This window comes from Lissotriton helveticus, chromosome 4_1, assembly GCF_964261635.1.
Source record: "Lissotriton helveticus chromosome 4_1, aLisHel1.1, whole genome shotgun sequence".
Classification (NCBI taxonomy): domain Eukaryota; kingdom Metazoa; phylum Chordata; class Amphibia; order Caudata; family Salamandridae; genus Lissotriton; species Lissotriton helveticus.
Genome location: NC_136063.1, coordinates 1684539738 through 1684560395, shown reverse-complemented (window position 1 = coordinate 1684560395; position 20658 = coordinate 1684539738). Strand labels below are relative to the sequence as shown.

The following is a 20658-nucleotide window of genomic DNA, read 5'->3' as shown; positions in this document are numbered from 1 at the left end:
TATGTTGCCTTGTGCTCGGAGGAGTCGAAGCCATGGACTGGAGAGCATGAGGGTGTGCTGCAAGCAAAGGTAAGTGAAACGTTTTTTTTGCCTTCCTGACTCGCTGTGTGATTGTGTGTGTTTGTGCGGCTGTGTTTGTGAGTGCTAGTGCGTGTGTGTGTGTTTAATTGTGTTCCCCACCATTTTGAATGTCACCGACTGCCACCGATGCTGAGAACAGATAAGTCAGATACATTACATAACAAATGGATGCTGGGTCAATATATGGAGCTTTAAGTTCTCTCTCATTACAGACGACTCTGAGGCAAAACTGTAATACTGAAACGACTACGCCTTTCCTTGGGGATGCTTTCTGAAGACTGCTGCTGCTGCAGTGTTTAGGACCATGGGAGCCAGAATCCTATCATACTCTGGGTCTATCATGTAGCTTCATTTAAGTCAGAAAAGAAAACGTGAGGGGGCATAAAAGATTTCAAACATTTTAGCACAGAGACAACCAGGCCTTGATCCCTAAGCCGTCAAAACTACAGCTGAAGTCATACAGAAAATATAACAAGCCAAGAATAGTTCATACATTCAGATGCGGGCACGGTTATTGCCCAGAATCGATAAGGATTTCAATAATCTTTCCCAATCTTGGCTAGCCGATAATCACCTCAAACTAAATGCTCTGAAAACTGAGTTCCTTCTCATCTCACCCCCGGCGAAAATTTCAACCACCCAAACATGGCTCAACAACCTAACAGCACTCAATGTCCAGCCCACCATCGTGGACTCAGCGAAATCCCTAGGCATCACACTGGATGCCAAGCTCAACATGCAGCAGCACGTCAGCAAAGCCACAAAATCAGCTAATTTCCAAATCAACACACTGAGGAAAATTAAACCCTTCCTCCCTGCTGAAGACTTCCAAACTGCTGTACAAGCGTTAGTCATCCCTCGAATAGACTACGGAAATGTGGCCCTCAGCGGACTCCCGCTATCCACAACAGCACCCTTAAGAGCCTCCCTGAACGCTGCCGCAAGACTCATTACTGGCTCAAGAAAACATTTGCATATTTCCCCAGACTTATAGTCCCTAAAATGGCTGCCTTTTGAAGCCAGAATACAACTAAAAATTGCAGTTATGACACACGCGGCAGTGCACCACAATGCACCCAAATACCTCGCTCAAAAGTTGTCTATATCAGGAGGTTCGAGATCCAACAGAAGCTCAAAAAATCTACTCCTGAAACCCCGTAGATTCCGGAAAGAGAAAACTTACAAGCGCTCCTTCTCAGGAATGGCACCCAGGATCTGGAATGCGCTCCCTCCTGAAACCAGGCGTATCTCGTCCACTGCACTCTTCAAGAAAGAGGTGAAAACCATCCTTCTGGCCAAGATCTCCTGAACGTTATAGGTGTTGGATCAGAGACTCTGCATTGCTTTGTGACAATGCTCACCTTGTCCTTTGGCACTATACCTCTACTTGAGGGAGACACTACTACGCTACTTTCTTACTTCCAACCAATATATGATACACGTTGGGTCACTGTTTCACCCTCCCGGTGCCCCCACTCAGTGCTCTCTCTATACTAAAAACACGGCTATAAGCCTTCCACACACCCAAAGTGTACCTAAACACCTCTGTAGTGGGATCAATGACTTGTACCGTCTTATATTACTTGTTTACCTGACTGTATTTTGATATGTTTTATATATGTTATTATTATCCTTTCATGTTAGTGACTACTACATTGCTCCCATTACCTCTGTTCATTCCTACTGCCCCTACCCCTTTCATTGTGAAGCGCTCTGATATCTGCAAGGATCTTGTTCGCGCTATATAAAACTTTGAATAAATAAAATAAAGGGATAACTAGAACCATAATATCTAAAGACTAAATTTCCCTACCATGAGTTAAGGCACAAGATTATTTTTTTTAATTTATCCAGGGGATCTTAATAAACGTAAGTCAGCTCACTGGCCCTATTTTTCAAAACTTGATATTTAATTGGCATTAAGTGCATACAAAAATCATACGCCAATTCAACAAGGCTGCACCATATCAGGTTACATTTCTAAACACATATAGCCTTTTAAGCCTATTTTGTTAGACAATTAATACTTGTGAACTGCAACATCTTTGAAGAATAATTTGAACACAGAAAAATATTTTTAACTGAAAAAGGAACAGACATCACAATATAACCCTATAATAAAAAAAACTTGGGTGAGGAGCAGAGTACCTAACCCCTTGCCCACAAACTGCATAGAATACCAGTCCTATGTTCAACAACATATTTTTCAGAAATTTTCAGAAAGTCTGTGAAGCACCTGAAAGATTGTAAAATCTTTCTCTCCAACACTGCTAGGTTACTTAGCTCTTCAAATCAACTGTGTACATTTATTCTACATGAAATTTCCACTTTGAGGATTTCATTACCCGATAAACGTATATGTTTAAACTAAGGCTCGAATATCCATATTCAGAAAAACAAATATTTTAAATCCTTCTATGATCATCAGCACTGATAAAATTGTTTATTGAAGAACCACCAATAGATGCTCAGATGGCTCCAGAAAAAAGTAACTGGTGAGGGTTAGACATAAGAAAAGAAGTAGAGTAAATTATTGGGAAAGAAGGGATTATGCAGTCGATGTTTACGAGTTTCCTGCAACAAGTATACTTTTTTTTTTGCTGAGGGACTTTCTTTTTTTTCTGGGAAACACAAACACCAGCGCACATCATGTCCAGTCTCTATAATCCCTGTGCATTCAGCACCAATCTTCAGTGCAAGTTTTTGCACAAACACTCCTTTTCAATCCAATGGAGCTTCGTACTGTAGACAAGTTTTAAGATTTAGTTTCTTTTAAAATCAAGTGCTTCACAGCCGACGCGTGTTTCGCCCCCTGCGGGCTTCAAGGCAGATTTCAAATATGTTCAGCACTGCATTTGCCAACACTTGTATATTCAATGGTCCTTAAAGTATTTCTATCCTTAAAAACATCAGCAATAGTCGCAGTAGATTTCCTTTTAGTTTTACACCGAGAAATGCCAGAGTTCCTTCTTTCAATTCTTCCCGTAACTCGGCCTTGAGGAAGCCCGCAGGGGGCGGAACGTGCGTCGGCTGTGAAGCACTAGATTTTAAAAGAAACCCAGAATGTCGTCTACATACAACTATATTCTGTCCTTGTGTCCCTCTAAGTAGCACGTCTCCTCGCACCCAGGTTGCCAAGAGCTCCAGGATCAGAGAGGGGGGGGATAGAGGGCAGCCTTGTCTGGTGCCCCTACCCAAGGTAAATGTCCGGGATGTACAATTGTTAACCCTGAGTTAACCGAGTCCAGAAATTTCGGGCCGAACCCCAGGCGTTCCAGTACCTGAAAAAGATACGGCCATTCTATGGAGTCAAACGCCATGGAGGTATCTAGTGAGAGCACCACGGCATCTTCCTCAATATATCGTTGTCTCCCCAAAACACTGTGAAGACGGCGGATATTCAGTGACATGTTCCGTCCCGGCATGAAGCCAGATTGATCGGCATGAACTAAGGATGAGACGATTAGCCAGGAGTTTGGCCAAGACTTTGGTCTCGACATTAACTAGAGAAATCAGTCGATAAGAACCGCAGCTGTCAGCTGGTTTGCCATGCTTTCGAATTACCACAATAGAAGCCAGACGCTGATCGTCCGGTAAGATTCCTTTTTTGAAGCTCTCATTGAACATGTTTTTAAGGTGAGGGGCGACCCATGTGGCCATTGTCTTAAGTAATTCAATAGGGACTCCATTGGGTCCCATTGCCTTCCCCGATTGGATATTGTTTATTGCCCAGCAAATTTCATCCTACGTGAGATCTTTTTCCATTGCGTTCCTAATGATAGTGGATAGAGTAGGTAAGTGTAGGTCTGCTAACAGTTGACGGGAGTCCTCAGTCGTATATTTGGTTGAGGAGGTGTAGACCATCTTTAGGTGAGAAGCAAGGGCATCTGCAATGCCCTGTGGGTCTGAAATCTGCCCTGCCGCTGGCAGGGTCAGTCTGGGCAGCCAGCACTCCCCCTGCTACCTCTTCTCCAGCCAGGCTAACATCTTCCCTGCCCTGTCTCCCATCTCATAGACCTTATGTTGTGTTTGCAACAGTCTGGCCCGCGTCTTCTCTCAGGCCAAAGTTCTATATTCCAACCGCTTGATAGCTAATTGATGGGTGGTGGCGGTCACTAGGTGAGTGTGTATTTTGTGCCCCCAGCTGCTGGAGCTCGTTCTCTAAGTTAAGCAGCTGCTGGCAAGAAGCATACTTGCTTGTGATTTCCTGGTTATGGTCAAGATTTTTAAAAGTCGATAAAATTAATTTAAGCATAAAAAAGGCTTTCTTAAATTGTGTATTAGTTTAGAATTCTCATTTTACATGCCAGTTTTCTGCAGCATTTGCCTTTTACTTTTAAAAGCATTACTCAATGTCTTATTCGTTTTTAACTTCTCTATTGCCAGGTAACATATTATTTGATTTTATTCTCTAGGAGTAGTTTAACACACAACATATCTGTATTTTTAATTTGTGAAGAATATAAGGGACTGAGAGGTAAATTAAAATGGTAGTGAATAAAAAACATTTTTGAATGTGCCTTCAGCTGCATCTTGGATTCATCGAAGTGCAAACAAGTAATACCCGTAAGACCACCTTACACTGGTGTAGATGTACTCTTCCTCTTGTTACTACCTTACATGTACACATTGCATGTACTTGCAAGTGCACACTGTAACCGAACAACTACATTAAAAAAAACTTTCATAATGCCACTTTTTCACCTAACTGTTCATCGGCATTCACATTCACTAAAACAATGCTTCTGAATTCCAGGAAATTAGCCCCTGCGATCGATCACTTGATCTAGAAGAGTACAAATTCGATGCTGTGAGAGTGTCTAAAATGACAACTGGACGTGGGAAGGGATTGTGAACTAACAGCCAAGGTAAGCTAATTTCAGATTTCACCTAAAGACAGACAGTGGTGTGGATTTCCTTCTTGGGAAGAGGATCGCTAAGCCAGCGGGAACCGAATCAAAGTCTTATTTCCAGGCAATCACAATATTGAAGCTGTTAAAGGAGAAAGGCTAACACAAGTTGATTGAGAACTCAAATCACTTTGAGACTCAAAATCCACCACCCAGGTGTTGGTGACCCTGCTGTCGGGAACCAGTGAGAATGGCAGGACTGAGTGAAGGAAGCCATCACACTGCTTGAACTTGGAAAGTGGCCTGTACTTTGACTCAGAGGGTGAGAATATAGTTTTCCTGGAAGTATGATTGCTGCTATTGTGATGGTCTGCATGTGTTAATAGAAGTGTGACATAAAAATGTACCTTTGGCATATTTCTCCTTACTCTTGGATTTATATCCCTACGTGGAGTTCGTTGTATGATCTACTGTCAGAGTCATTAGATACGGGCAACAGGGGCCTATACATTTGCCATGAACTGCATTTAAAAAAAACAAGGTTATAGATTTTGGTGGTGGTGGGTATCACCACTAGTATGCACCATGACTGCAAACCTGGTGCTTAGCCGTTCAATGGTGCAAACATATCTGCCCTTTCCTATGGATTTACAGGAGTGCAATGGATCGTGAGAGGACATCTCATGTGTGTGGTGATCCCTTGTAAATCTTTGCCACACCTCTTGCTGCACCTCATGCTGTGTGTACATAACCAACCATATAGTTTCCTCTCAGTGGTGACTTGTTGGCCACCTCTCTGCTCATCCGCTATGGGGTAGCATTAGTGTCACGCTTCATCCACCTCTCATGCTCGACTTTGGCAGACTCTTAGTTGCATTCCTGTGTGTATTTTTGGTGACAGAACATCTCTGTCAGATTTTATTTTTTTTATTATCCCCCCCCCCCCCCTATAGCTCAAACTCAACCTGAAGGTATTGGAGCACTTTACATGCGCACCAGTTACATTACACAAGGACATTTATTTTTTTAGGGACCGGTAGATTAAGTGATTCGACCAGAATCACAGAATGTTTGAGCCGAGAATCAAACCTGGTTCTACAGTACTTAATTCGTCAGCTCCACATCCTCTAACCTCGTTGCACCATCTGTATATCAACGCAACAACAACAGTCTAGCTTTGCTCACTATTACACTACATGCCAAGTACCATGTTCAAGTCTGACTTACTACCAGATGTCCTGCTCGGAGATACCGAATAGAAAAGACTGTCTTATAGGTCTGCATGCTGGCTCACCATAGACCTTCGATTAGCTGGCATGTGTGTTTGCCATGTACCGGCTTAATCTGGTTGATAGACCCATATTATATATTCAAAACGATCTCCTAACATTACAAATGTACAATACAGGTTTCTGCATGCTCTCCCACAAACGAAAACAGACAACTGGTTTCTTAAGTTTGAGTGTATGTTGTGTTGTCATAATTTCCAGGTTCGTATTTTCATTGTTTTTTGCTCTCTACGTGGATGGGAACATAGACTTTGCAAATTAGTGATGATCCCATGGAGAAAGTGCAGTAAAAGACACACAGGATTATCACTTGGTGGCTGGAGATTTTACCTACACTTTCAATTTAGAGTGGATTTACAGGCAGGCAGGCAATGGAGCAGTGCTCTAAAATTTCTCATGGTAGCGGTTTCTCCCTATAATCCACTCAAGATTTATTGTAAGGTTAAGAACACAGAGTTTAGCCTTAAGTAGCTTGTCCCACTAAAAGAATGTTTGACACTGATCTTCACCAATCTGTTACTTTTCAAGTGCTGTATAAATATTTATGCAACATTTCCAGGAAGTGGGCTTAATTAAATGAATGCCTACACAGCTCACACCCTCCACATCAGTGGATACTAGTGAAAGCATTGAACACAAAGGGCATTAACGTGCAAGAGATGATAATTTACATAAAGTAAGACCCTCTTCTGTTAAGGCACAGACAAGATACAACCAATGAAACGCTGCTCTTACAGCATACAAGACTGCCATGAGCTAAAAATGTGCGCACACTCATTTCCATTCTTAACCATGTTTAAAAAGGATACAATTCCACCTGAAATGTGCAAAGCAAACGCTCATTAATTGAACTGCTGGTATTCCTATTGTGGTGCTTCACTCACCTCCGCTCTTTTCCATTCCACTGTTTGAACCGCAATGTTTCTACAATATTTGGATCTTCTGAAAACCACAGCTCTTTGGAAAGGGGAGGGCGCATGTATGGAGGATTATCTTCTTCCGATATGATCAACACCTTTAAAGAAAGAAAAAACAAATCTAGGCTTTGCATCAAGGGTATGTTCCTTTCTATCGAGGGAAAGAAGATAGATCGAGGTTTACAATTACTAGAATATATTCTGTATGGAAGAGACAGAAATAGAGGTCCATAAGTCTCTACTTGATCCCTGAAAAGCTTGTGAGCATGGATAGGAAGTCCACATTATTTCTGTTTTGACTCCCATGTACCTAGTTGAACCCGTGCTTTACAATGGAAAGTGTTATCTTCCTGACAACACAATAGGCTTTACACTTTGTCATCCAAATCCACAAATAATGTGTTGCAAACCAGTACACCACCAAACAATCCAAAAGACATAAGAAAACTATGTTTATGTACCTGCCCTTTTGAATAACTATACTTTGTGTAGAACTTATTTTGTTGATGCTGAGTGAAATCATAAGTCCTTTAAAAATGTGGTTTTCTAGCTATACCCACAGGTCTAAACAGAGCACGGCTAGCTTGCAGGAAATATTGAAAGAACTCCTGACAAGTACACAAGTTCGGAGATTACATGTTCTGCTCCATTACCACTGCAAGCCAGGTTGACACTGAAAAATTACAAATATCTTAAACATCAACCAGGTACATGCATGTTTCGATAATACATCAGCTAACCAAGCAAGGCAGTATTATTCTTAGTTCTATGTAATCAACTTAGAAGATCCCACAAAACCTGACATTTACGGGGAGCTTCCACTTTTAAAGAAGCCCCATGACTCGCCTTCTGGCATAAAATAAAAATTGTAGTGAAACTCTGTATGAATTGCATTACCGGTTAGCCATTATGACAGCCAATAAAAGACTAGATGAGTGTCCACTTTAATGCCCACTTTGGCGTAGACTGGGTCGAGTGTGTTTATTCATTTATTTACTTTTGAGTTTTACAAAGCAAAAACTGGACGTAGAGACCCATTAGTTCAGATTATGTCATACTGCTGCACCATTACATAGCAGTTGCTTCTGCTATAATTTCCACTGAAGCACTTAACCCCCCCATATATAATTTAAGACTCCCAATATTTTTCTAGATCTGCCCCTCAGCTCCCTCAAGGCTAAGATCTACCAGAGTCTACCGTACAAAAATAAAAGTTCTGTATTTTTTCTTTCATATCAAGGCAAGATTTAAACACTAATAAAATATACTGTGTTAACAATTTAATAAACTTATGCAGAAGTGTATTAAGAGAGAAGTAAAGGTTTCAGTTATTTGTCCGGTTTTATGAATTATTATTTTTTTTTTTTTTAAATAGGAATCCCACAAAACTGCAAAATGTAAAACCCAGGAATTAGATATTCGTTTTTTTTCTATAGCTTGAATAAACAAATATAAAAACGACCTCACTCTCAGCAATATGGTACAATGATTTACCTTCTTACAGTGTCGGCTTATTTCAATCCTTTCTTCCTAGAGCAATAGCGCCTAGACACCCCTGGGTAGTAGAACACTTACAAATTCATATTTCATTTAATTTAATTTCATTACAATAGTCTGATGGCAAGAATCCACGCAGCTACTGTAAAACTAAAATGCAGAAACTACCTTTCAACAAATCTTAGGAGAATCTTTCAATCAAACAAACAAGAATAGTTCAATCAAGAACGCACACATTTTTGCATGCAATCCAAAAATCAACTTGCACCCTTTACATTCTCTGCTCATTCCAAAGCACGAATTTCTGTTTAAAAAAAAAAAAGGAAGAACACATGCCACAATCAACCTGAATTTACGAAGAATACCACCTTCCTTTAAATGGTATATGCTTCACTTGTAGTGCTGGAAACTATATGATTTTAGTTTTTTCACTTGGTTTTCCTGAGCCAAATAATTTCTGATATGTTCCAAGACGGCCATGTTATAGCGTTCCTACAATGTAAAGCTGGATATCGGCTCAATGAGAGTGCAAGATTCAAATACACCCAGATTAGACACTGGGCTCAAGATTTTGCAGTGAAGGCGGCAGCCACTAGAGAGAAACCCTAATTTGAGACCAGGTTTCCTACACTGTTAGGCACTAAGTGGGTAATCTCTAAATGATAAGTCTATTGCTGGACTCCGACACAGCCCACATTTTATTAGTGAGCAGTGGGAGAGCACTGGATAAACAATTCCCTCACAAATGGAGGAACCTACTTGGTAGGGACATACATGGCTGCTCTTCATCCTTTAGAGAAAAGGCAACACATTAATAGATCCTACACAGGTGATACTACACCTCCATCATGCCAGCACCTCATTTGCCCCAATGTGAATCAGTAATGTTGGAGGGGATGTAGAGCAGTGTTGGCGGGGATCTTATGCAGATCTGGTGGGGCTATTCCAAGTTGAAGCAATTATTGGTGGATGCTGGCAAGACTTTACATAGGGGGTTGGGATTTACCTTACATTTGAAACCTGAAATAGTGGTTCTAAGGCATAAACCGGAAGAATATAACTGCCTTACTACACAAGAGTGGTAGATAGTGATAGGCTGTCTTGGGGATATGAAAACACATACTGCCTTCAATTGGAAGCAAAGAGATGCACCCCAATATGTCAATGGTACCATAGATTGTGGGTCTTATTAGCTATGCAATGGCTGTCATGCAACCTGAGAGGCATCCACATGAGATTTGAGGAGTTGTGGAAACCACTATTGGAGTGCTTTTGCCATAGACAATCAAACTCGCTCTGCCCTCCAAGACAGAGGGCGATGGATTTGTTCTAACAGCACAAAACCTTTGGTGGTGCTCTGCAAAGTGAGGGGGGGCTCTGCAGTGTATTAGGAGACAACAAGCTATATGAAGATGCAATGGATTTGTTGGTTGAAGATCACTCGATAATGAGGAGCTGGGGTTCTTCCCCATAATGATAGTTCTTGGTTTCTTTGGTCTTTCCTTTATCCTTATTTAATCACTTTGGAACAGTCTGAATGTACATCCATGAAATATTAGCTCATGGTCTGTAAATAGTTTCTCATTGTACTAATGTACATAGTGAGTGTTACTCACGCCGCATCTGTAGTTTGGGTCCACGCCGCCACCGCCAGGAGTCACGGGGGTGTAGAAGCAGCGCCACCGCCCCGGGACTACGATTCCCGGCAGCCTCAGCGGCGGCGCGCTCGTTTGATGCAGCGACTGCTCCAGGAGGCGCCTTTAAACACTCCAGAGACCGGCTGAGCAGTGCCGCCACCCCGGCGCTGCTTCTACACCCCCTGTGACTCCTGGAGGTGGCGGCGTGGACCCAAACTGCAGGAAAGCAAAGACGCGGCGTGAGTAACAAGCTAGGGATGAGCTGGGTCAAGCCTTAAAATCCAAAGACATGGGTAAAATAAGATTGGCCCGTGCGAATTATAGGCTTAAGCAACACACAGCTAAAAGGAAATGGGAAGAGGGCATCTGGCAGGATCTTAAAGTGGCGTGTAACGTAAAGAATCCCAAACTTTTCTGGGAAATTTTTTAAATGGGATAGGGGAGGGCACCGCGAGAGCCTCCATAATAATGTTGACCGAAATTCATGGGTTGATTATTTTAAGCCCCAATACGCCAGCAGTGCTTCTGATAACAGTGAAGGTGTTTTTGATCATACCTTCTATAAGGAGCCTGTCTTCATTGTGGGGGATGTGGATAGGGCTTTGGATCAAGTCACCGAGGGTCGTGCTACCGGCATGGATTGGGTCCCCGCAGATTTATTCCTAAACAATAGAGGGCGTTGGCGGGCCTATATTTTGTATGTGGCAAATGCCATAGCCCAAGGTATGGAAGTCCCTAAATCTTGGAAAGGGGCAGAAATAGTGCCGGTGTATAAGAAGGGGGACAAATCGCTTGCAGCCAATTATAGGCCTATAAGCCTAATTGACTGCATACAAAAAATCATGGGACGGCTGGTTTTGGGCAGAATCCAGACCTGGATGGATAATGACAATATTTTGAGTCACCTCCAGGCTTGCTTCCGCCCAAAAACAAGTACCATAGACCAGGTTTTCCGGTTTATAATGTTATACTGGCGTACCGTGGTACTGGAAAAGGGTACTTTGTATGCCGTCTTTGTTGATTTAAAGGTGGCTTTTGACCTGGTCCCACGCAACATTTTATGGAAAGTCCTTGCGGGGCTGGGGATGGCACCTGAACTGCTGAGCTTGATCGTCCGCTTGCCAGGAGGAGGTTACGGAACCCTTCCCTGTGGAACGGGGAGTGAGGCAGGGTTGCGTCATGGCGCCGACCCTGTTCTTGCTCTTTGTGAATGGGGTTGCGGACTTCCTCTCCCTGGTCCAGACTGATGCCCCCGCGATGTCTGGTGTGCGGATCCCGATCCTCATGTTTGCGGACGACACCCTCATCATTTCAAAGACACCTAGTGGGCTCCAGCAAGCGCTGAAGCGCTTTGAAGATTTTTGTCTGGATAGGGGCTTAGAAATAAACACGGCAAAAAGTAAGTTTATGGTCCTTACTGGTCGTAAAACCCATGGGACCGCCAGGCCTTTTAGAGGGATGATACATATGAATGGCTCCCCGCTGGAGCGGGTAGATGCCTTCACTTACTTGGGGGTTACCCTTCAGAGAGACCTGGGGTGATCTAGACAATTAGATATTGTAGTGCTAAAACACCGCCAGCAGGCAGGCATCCTTTTGAAAAAAATTGCCTCCTTGTTAACAAAGCCCATTAGCCCATTACTAGAAGTATACGGGATGAAGGTGTTAAGTTCGGCCCTTTACGGAGCCGAAATTTGGGGATTTGAAGATCCAAGAAAGCTGACCCTAGCAGAAAAAAAATTTCTGCGAAAAGCTACGAGCGTCCCCGTAAGTACCCCGTTAATACCACTAATGTGGGATCTTGGGAAAAAGGCGGTACAGAACCTTGCCTTTTTGCGGCCACTACTTTACTGGCGTCGCCTATGGACCACAGAAGAATTACAGCACTATGCTCAGGGCCTGAGGGAGATAATGGCTAAGGATTCTTACCAAAAAATACATTGGCTGAAGGCCATTCGGTCTTTACTTTTCAAATTGGGAATGAGGGAACTGTGGGAAGACCCGGAAAACGCTGTATTCCCCTCCAAAAAAGTATTGGGAGATGGTGATCACAGAAGAGAGGTCAGAGGGTCTCTCCTCGCACTTAACAGGTCGTTTCATGGATGTTAAGGCCCATCCGAATTTGGAACCTTATTGGGACATTATTGGAAAACAGCAGGATAGCAAGCTCTATTTTCAGCTTAGAGTGGGCGTCCTTCCAGTAAGGTCTTTCACAGCAAATTGGGCTGGAAAAAATGGCAACGACAGATGCCCTAAGTGTGGGGAGAAACAAGAGTCACTAAGTCATTTCCTCTTCTTCTGTCCCCTGTATACTGCCCCCGGATCGATGTGCATCAAGCCTATATGTAAACTACTTGGGATACATAGGCATGGTGAGGCTCTTAGAATACTATGTACAGACCCAACGCCTATAATTGCTGTTGCTGTGGCTAAGTTCTTAAAATGGGCTTGGGTAATCCGCACAAAAAAATAGCGACAGACACATGAAGATTAAGCTGTTTACACCCATACATATTTGGGATAGTTTTTGTAAGCTTCTGTGCAATACTCCTCTGGAACAAATGTATATTGATGAGATTGATTTTAAGATTTTTGTAATAATGCGAGTTGATATTCGGCATTAGTCCGTTGTAGTTTAATTCTTTTTTTAATACTTATTGTATGAATTTTAATGGATTTTAAACTAATAATTGTTTATGTATACTTTTGTGACTTAATTGTTGAATAAAGTTTACGAATGAATGACTAATGTACATATTAAATACACAATAAACAGTTTGACAGAATAGGTTTCCACATATTTCCATAAGAAGGAAAGCCTCTTTTCAAATAGGAGTACTTGTCTGTGATAGGATAACTTGTCTATTCAGGGAAGTTTCTCAACTATTTGCTCTCAGTGGCTAGTGATGTGTACAAACCATTACAATGAATCAATAAATGAACTCTCCTGGGATTTTAATATTGCTTTGCTGATCATCGGTAAGAAAAACAAGTGAAGTTTTCCAATCTGAGTTGTGTGAAATGCTTTAGCTGAACAGTGTAGTATGGCATTAAAGGACCTTTAAACAAATGTGCTGACGACATTATGAAATTTTTATCCACGAAATGAGTCTATTGTCCTGAGAGGACTGTGTGGAAGCTGTCAGAATCCTCACCCTTAACTACGCAGCATCAATTAATGGTGTTCTAGAAGTTCTGTAATGATCAAAGGAGAGAGTAAGGGATTGTCCACATATAGATTGGACCAGGAATACTCCTATTCCCCTAGGGCAAATGTTTTTAAACAAAAAGAGGAGTATCCTCTGTAGAGTATAAGACAAATAGTCTGGAGGGTAGACTTAATGGCAAGAGAAGGAAAGTAATATCCTTTTATAAAAACCCCTCACTCACCAGCCTAGCGGTGACATGCTTCATCATTGGGGTCCACCCTGGTGGCCTAGCGTCACCAGGGTGTGCTGCGACACCTGAATTGCAGTGGAGCGGGTTGTGACTGTAAGTGCAAAAAAAATATGTTAAAAATTGTCCTGGTTTAACTCAAAAATGTAACTTTATTCTGGAGCAACTGGACAATGTTAAAATTAGTGGTGAGATGTCGGTAGGCAAGTTACGACCTACTCATCTCTATATGTGTTGGTGTGTATTGGTCGACATGTTTCTACCAATGGGCAAATGCCCGGTTTCTTCAGGACCAAAAAACAGGCGGACGGACGGTGTGTGCCCCCTAAAAGGCTCACCCTATCCTGATCCCCTGTTGCCCCTCAGCCACATTGCTCGGGGTAGGTGTGCTCAACTGAATAAGTGAGCAAGAAAATTTTTTTAAGAAAAAGAGACCTGTGAAAGAAAAGGATAAAAGCGTATTTCAATTATAATCATATTTACTATCCTGTTACGTCGTGAAGTGTCTCTATAATGTTAAATACCATGCCATATAATATTCGTGTCACACCCTCAGGGTGAAGAAAGTAGCATCCGTGGATGCTGGGCATATTTGTTGATCAATAAGTGCGTAAATGACTGCATGCGTTGTGATTATCGTACTTGTATGCCCATTAGGTGACGCCTTCCGAAGGTGCCTGCAACGTTACAGTTAAGTTCAGGGGCTATACTATGTCTGAATAATCACCTTGGTGCGCCTGATTCATGGTGGCTATCAGAGGCTTCTGCTATGGTAGCGTGCGCATAGGTTAAAGGTAGTTGTTCAATATCGTGAAAAATAAACGTAAAATACACGTACATGACTCACATACATATAACATATAATAGTTCACTACGGTTTGGTGGCATGAGTGGAGGCTTACTTAGTTAGGAGCTTTATTATGCTTCATCGGGCAGGGCGTAGGCTCTTTGCATCAGAAGAAACATATTCTGCAATGGCGGAATATAAGGGGAGAAAGTTAAGTAAATGTGAGTGAAGGGCCGGGATAGCGGAGAAAGAGGCGCCGGCGAGGGCCGTCCGAGTGGGAGTCTCGGAACGAACAGCGCGTCCGCTAGAAAGGGAGGTCTACTTACAGTTTGCTGGCAATGCGATTAGGCTGAGACCTACTGCCTTGGTTCCCTGCTCGGCTATGGTGGCCGTTCGGTGCAGGCTGTGATAAAGGGTGTCGGCCGCTTCCGGGGTGGGTGCGGCCGCGCCTACGTCAGGGGGCGTGGTCACGTTAGTAAACACATTGTCATGGTGCACATGGAGTGCTGCAGCACGCAAGCCCCATCGGCGAGTGAATAAACATGGTCAAACCTTCGCGTTTAGCGTTTGGTTATTGAAGGGAAGTTAATCAATGTATCGCATTTAAGGAGTAACGTAGGCAGAAAGGGAGGCACTATTGGTGGGGAGATTGAGAGGTAAGGCAGTGGCCACAGCTCTGTCTAAGAATTTTATAGACAGTGGGAGTCTTCATATGTAAAAACATATAGGTCTGAGGGAAAATGGTCCTCAGGTGGGAGGCTAAGAGGTTACAGGGCAGACTAGGAGTTCAGCGAAAAGATTCCTTGTTAAGATCCTAGAGGATTGATCGTAGAAAACATTTATAAGGGACTGTGGGTCATGCAAGGTTATTTGAGAATGCTGGCCCAAGGAATATTATCGTTGAGGCCCGTTCTGTGGCTGGAAAGTCTGTAGATCCAGCGCTGTTCCTTTTCAAATAGGCGTGCTTGTACATTGGGGCCTGTTTGGATTTGTTCGATGACAGTCCATCGCATGTCATTGGGGGTATGATGTGCTGTCAGAAAATGTTCCGTGAGTCTGGTATTGTTCTTTTTGCATCTCACTGTGCTTCGATGTTCAGAAATTCGCAGTTTTACTTTGCGTGTAGTCATTCCGATGTACGGGATCCCACAGGTACACTTGATCAGGTATATGACGTTAGAGCTGTTGCAGTAAACCTATGCGCACGCTACCATAGCAGAAGCCTCTGATAGCCACCATGAATCAGGCGCACCAAGGTGATTATTCAGACATAGTATAGCCCCTGAACTTAACTGTAACGTTGCAGGCACCTTCGGAAGGCGTCACCTAATGGGCATACAAGTACGATAATCACAACGCATGCAGTCATTTACGCACTTATTGATCAACAAATATGCCCAGCATCCACGGATGCTACTTTCTTCACCCTGAGGGTGTGACACGAATATTATATGGCATGGTATTTCACATTATAGAGACACTTCACGACGTAACAGGATAGTAAATATGATTATAATTGAAATACGCTTTTATCCTTTTCTTTCACAGGTCTCTTTTTCTTAACATTTTTTTCTTGCTCACTTATTCAGTTGAGCACACCTACCCCGAGCAATTTGGCTGAGGGGCAACAGGGGATCAGGATAGGGTGAGCCTTTTAGGGGGCACACACCGTCCGTCCGCCTGTTTTTTGGTCCTGAAGAAACCGGGCATTTGCCCATTGGTAGAAACATGTCGACCAATACACACCAACACATATAGAGATGAGTAGGTCGTAACTTGCCTACCGACATCTCACCACTAATTTTAACATTGTCCAGTTGCTCCAGAATAAAGTTACATTTTTGAGTTAAACCAGGACAATTTTTAACATATATTTTTTTGCACTTACAGTCACAACCCGCTCCACTGTAATTCAGGTGTCGCAGCACACCCTGGTGACGCTAGGCCACCAGGGTGGACCCCGATGATGAAGCATGTCACCGCTAGGCTGGTGAGTGAGGGTTTTTTATAAAAGGATATTACTTTCCTTCTCTTGCCATTAAGTCTACCCTCCAGACTATTTGTCTTATACTCTACAGAGGATACTCCTCTTTTTGTTTAAAAAAAAGTTCTAGAAGTTCTCACTGGGTGCCTTACTCTGCCAGCTTTTTTTTCCAGCTTGCTTTCAAGCAGAAATCCGTTGTCAGAAGGGTCTAAGTTGAGCTAGGACATGTAGTAAGACCACAGACACGATCCTGGAACAATGTTACTACAGTGCTTACCCTTGCAGCAGGATCCCGGGCTCGAATTGAACGGGCTGCAGCAAAAGCAGCTGTGCCACCCCCTATGAGCAGGAACGGTGCATGTGAAGGAATTTCTGGACGGGAAATTACATCCACTTCTAGTGAAGCTTCAGTGGACTGGGATGAACCTGTAACAGAGTGCAACAATAGTTATGAGCAAGGTCTAGTACTGGATTTATCAACAGATAGATGGTATCTTTTAATCAGTCAAGTAAGGAAAGCAGTCGGATATTTTCAAGAATGTGACAAGTCACATGTTCCATTGTAAACATACTAATGCAAGTCTCTAGTATATTGCAAGTAGAGAAATAGGAATGTAAATCTGTTACTGACTAACTCAACACATAATTCAATGGTCCACCAAGTAAAAAGTGTCCACAACGACCTATGGCTAAAAATGACCTACAACACTTAGCTGTCTTTTGTAATGGATCCAAAAAATAACCCAATGGAGTGACATGTGACTAGAGTAATAAACAGGGCTGAAGATTAAGGGCCCGATTAGGAGTTTAACAGTCCGTGGACCTCCAAACCAACGGTAGCTGTGCGGCTAAGCCGCACCGGCGGTCTGACTGCCATATTACGACTCTGGCAATCGGACCATCATGTGACCGCTGCAAACACTGGGGAACTGCGATCCCTGGCTGTGAATCGGCAGTCTGAGGCTGCAATATGCTTGGCGTGCCGCTGCGGCACCACCAAGCATATTACGAGTTTCCTCACTACCAGCGCTCTCATGGTGGTGCTCACGCCATGAAAATGCTGGTGGTGAGGAAATGAAGGGGGCCCTGCAGGGCCCAGTTGCCTCTGGGCCTGAAGATACATGTAGGGGGCACATGGAGTGCCTCCCTGTGTGCGTGCACCCCTTTTTCTGCACGGCATGGACTGCACAGTCCATGCCATGCAGAAACAGACTTTGGTGCTCCCTTTACAGTGCCTTTCGAATAGGCACCGCCAAGGGACCACCCTTCCAGAACACGAAGAAACTGGAGGGCGGACATCGGTAGAGTTTGGCTGCGTGGGACTGGGGCACTGGCATGGCGGCCCGCTCCCACACTGCCAAAATCGTAAGCACTACCCAAGTCTTTCCAACATCGCTTTTTCCCCTTTACTCAATAAGATGAACTGAGTGGTACAGGTATGCCCTGGAATAGGTGCCAGGCTTTAGGGGCTTAAACTGCACCTCACCCATGAGGTCCAAATAAGCTCAAAAGGCATCTGCAGTTGCATGTGATCCTGTTCAGAAAGATGTGGGCTAGCAATGCTGGCTGGGCAGTCTCTTTTGAAGGAGATTCAAGACTTGTTTTTCATCTTGCCCTCTTCTGTAACAGTACACAGTCAGTCTTGCAAATTATACAGTTTTTTTACTCATGTTTTTTGTTTGGAGTGGAGAGGATGTATGTTGGTTGTAGTGGAATATGTGGTTTGAAGTGGAATTGTGAGTTGTGAAATTGTGTGGGGTGGAACTGTGCGGCGTGTAGTGAATTTGTGTAGTGGGATTATGTGGTATGGTGAATAGATAGGGGTGAGTTGTAAACCATAGATAGAAAGTAAGATTTAGAGGGATAGGTAGTGTGTGTATGAAGTGGTGAATGAAGTCTAGCTAGAGTAGTAGAAATAGTGTGTGAGAGAATGAAGGGGGAAAAGGTTATAGATACATAAAGAGGCTACGTTTGTGTATGCACAAGACAGCGAAAGAAATGGAGGCAAGAATGTGTTTGCGGTTTGGATTTTTCAAAAAGTTATGGTAAAGATGGGCTTTCTTTGCACTACATATACCAGCTACACCATGCCTCGCACGCTGTACCAGTATCAGTGAACACTGGAGATTTGCATTTAAAGAGGTTTGGTACAGGTAAGGGCAATCGCAAACCTATATTCCTTCTTTTGCTATGCTCATAAAAGGGATGCGCATATGGAAGTCTTAATGCACTGCATAAACAAGTTCAAAAGGACCAGATGCTATTTGACTGGGTGCCTTAAGGTTACAGTTAAGAGGCCTAAAGGTAGCCATAAATCACATTCTGTTGTCACTAAACTTTAAAGTAGAGGCATGACCACAGAAATTCTCTGGTACAGATGCTATGCCAATTTCAGAAGATTTCCAACTTCTATTAAGATCTCTTTATAAATAATGTAGACAACTGTGACAAGAGTATTGTAGCATAAAAGTACAGAATAGAAGATTTAGCCTTTTACACCCATCTATTCAACTCATTTTGGTGGTCATCTAACCAAATGAATCTAGAAGCCAAAACACTGTAGTACTACAATTTTGATAGATCAGAGACAACTGAAAGGTCAAGTCGATACAGTTTCTTATTAGTTAAATGATTTACGAAGTACATTTACATGGCTAATTACTAATAACCAAAGCAATGCTCTAAATACACATGATGTCTCACGGTCTTTTGGCCGCTTTTGGAGGGGAGCCTAGGGGCTGCCCGAGGTGTGGTCAACTGGAAGTGGACTTCCTTCATATGACATGGAGCTGTGTGCTGCTGCAAAGCTCCTGGTTAGCCATACTGGCTAAAATTAATGACACGTTAGGCCGTGCGCTTGATCATTCGGCAGCGGTTTGCCTGCTTGGTCTTTTCCCCGGACCACCTAAGCGTAGGGTGGGGAACAGAATTATAGACTTGGTCCTGGTGCTGGCCAAGAGGCGAATTGCAAGGACGTGGAATTTAGCCATGGGACCACAATTTAACGTTTGGACTCAAGAGGTATCTAGATGGGTGATGCGGAGGATAGAGAGCCGAGTAGGGAGGAATCGAGAGGCTTACGTCAGCGCCCAATCGCGGAGGCCTGGAGGGGCACGCTGCTTGCTTGGGACCACCCGAGTCGTCCCAATAGTGAAGAAGATGACAGTGGTTTGCACACAGTAGAAGACACTGAGGATACGGCGGCAACAGCGGGATGCTATATGGTGACCTGCGAGTCAAGTGTGCTTAGCGTGCTGCTCCCTGACCGCTCCCCCATTTCTCCCCCTTGCGCTCAGGTGCCGAGGTGGGGTACATGTGGCCCTACTTGATATAGGTACCTGCTGGGCCTACCCCATCCTGAAACTAGTTTAGTGGTGCAATCACCCCTAACCCACATACTGTTATAGCGATGGGCCCCCCATGCACTGTTTGAAGCGGTTTTCCTAACTTTAAAACATAGTTAGTCAATTATATCTACGGCATGCCAGCTAAACGGAATTTGCGGAGAGGAATAAAACACTCCCTGCCCGAGGGGAAAGACACACAGCACATATGGTGCACACAAGATTCGAGGAGCACGTAGACTATAACAGTTCAGAGTTATAAGGAGACAGACGGGTGGGCATGGATGGTCACCTAGTGGTCCTTTAAAACTTTCACACTGCCTGCTGCCCACAAAATACATGATTGTGGTACACCATGGCCAAATATCGCACCTCACGTGCCCAAACAAAAAGTAATTTGAAATGTCATGTTAATTTACTGCTGTTTTATTTATTGCTCAGTATGTAATGTAATGTCTGATAACAGAATGCCAATAAATATATCTTTAAAAAAACACAAAGCAATGCTCCACCACGTTTGAGGTACAGAGTTATTTTCTCCTAGTAATTTTATGCATTTGACATTCAAGGTCTCTCTAAACTAAAGTCAAATAAGACCCAGGTTTCAGTTTGAAGCTAGTTTTGACTATTCATTATCACAGTGCATAACCCCTTCCATGCTGATGACGAGCTGAGCTTGTCATGTAACGCGGTATTTACGAAAATGCCGCACACAGCGGGAAAAACGGCCGCACGCATGCAGATAAACAATAGGGGGTCTAATGACTGCTGCATTCTGAAAAAAGCCTTCCACTATCACCCTTTAAAATTTGACCTGTGCTTCTTTGCCCCCTGTACTCATAAGGTTGACCAGGATCCTGTAGTTGAGGTTCTACA

General features: G+C 43.3%; 1 protein-coding gene across 2 annotated transcripts in view; it reads right to left on the bottom strand.

The window, feature by feature from the left end:
* AIFM1 (apoptosis inducing factor mitochondria associated 1) overlaps positions 1 to 20658 on the bottom strand; it is a 216433-nt gene that overhangs the window by 127301 nt on the left and 68474 nt on the right. For both annotated transcript variants that reach the window (XM_078688364.1, XM_078688363.1), the window contains exons 6-7: positions 16716 to 16864; positions 7105 to 7235 (exon numbers count right to left, since the gene is read on the bottom strand). In XM_078688364.1, coding sequence (XP_078544490.1) covers positions 7105 to 7235; positions 16716 to 16864 — 280 coding nt within the window. The remainder of the gene's footprint in view (positions 1 to 7104; positions 7236 to 16715; positions 16865 to 20658) is intronic.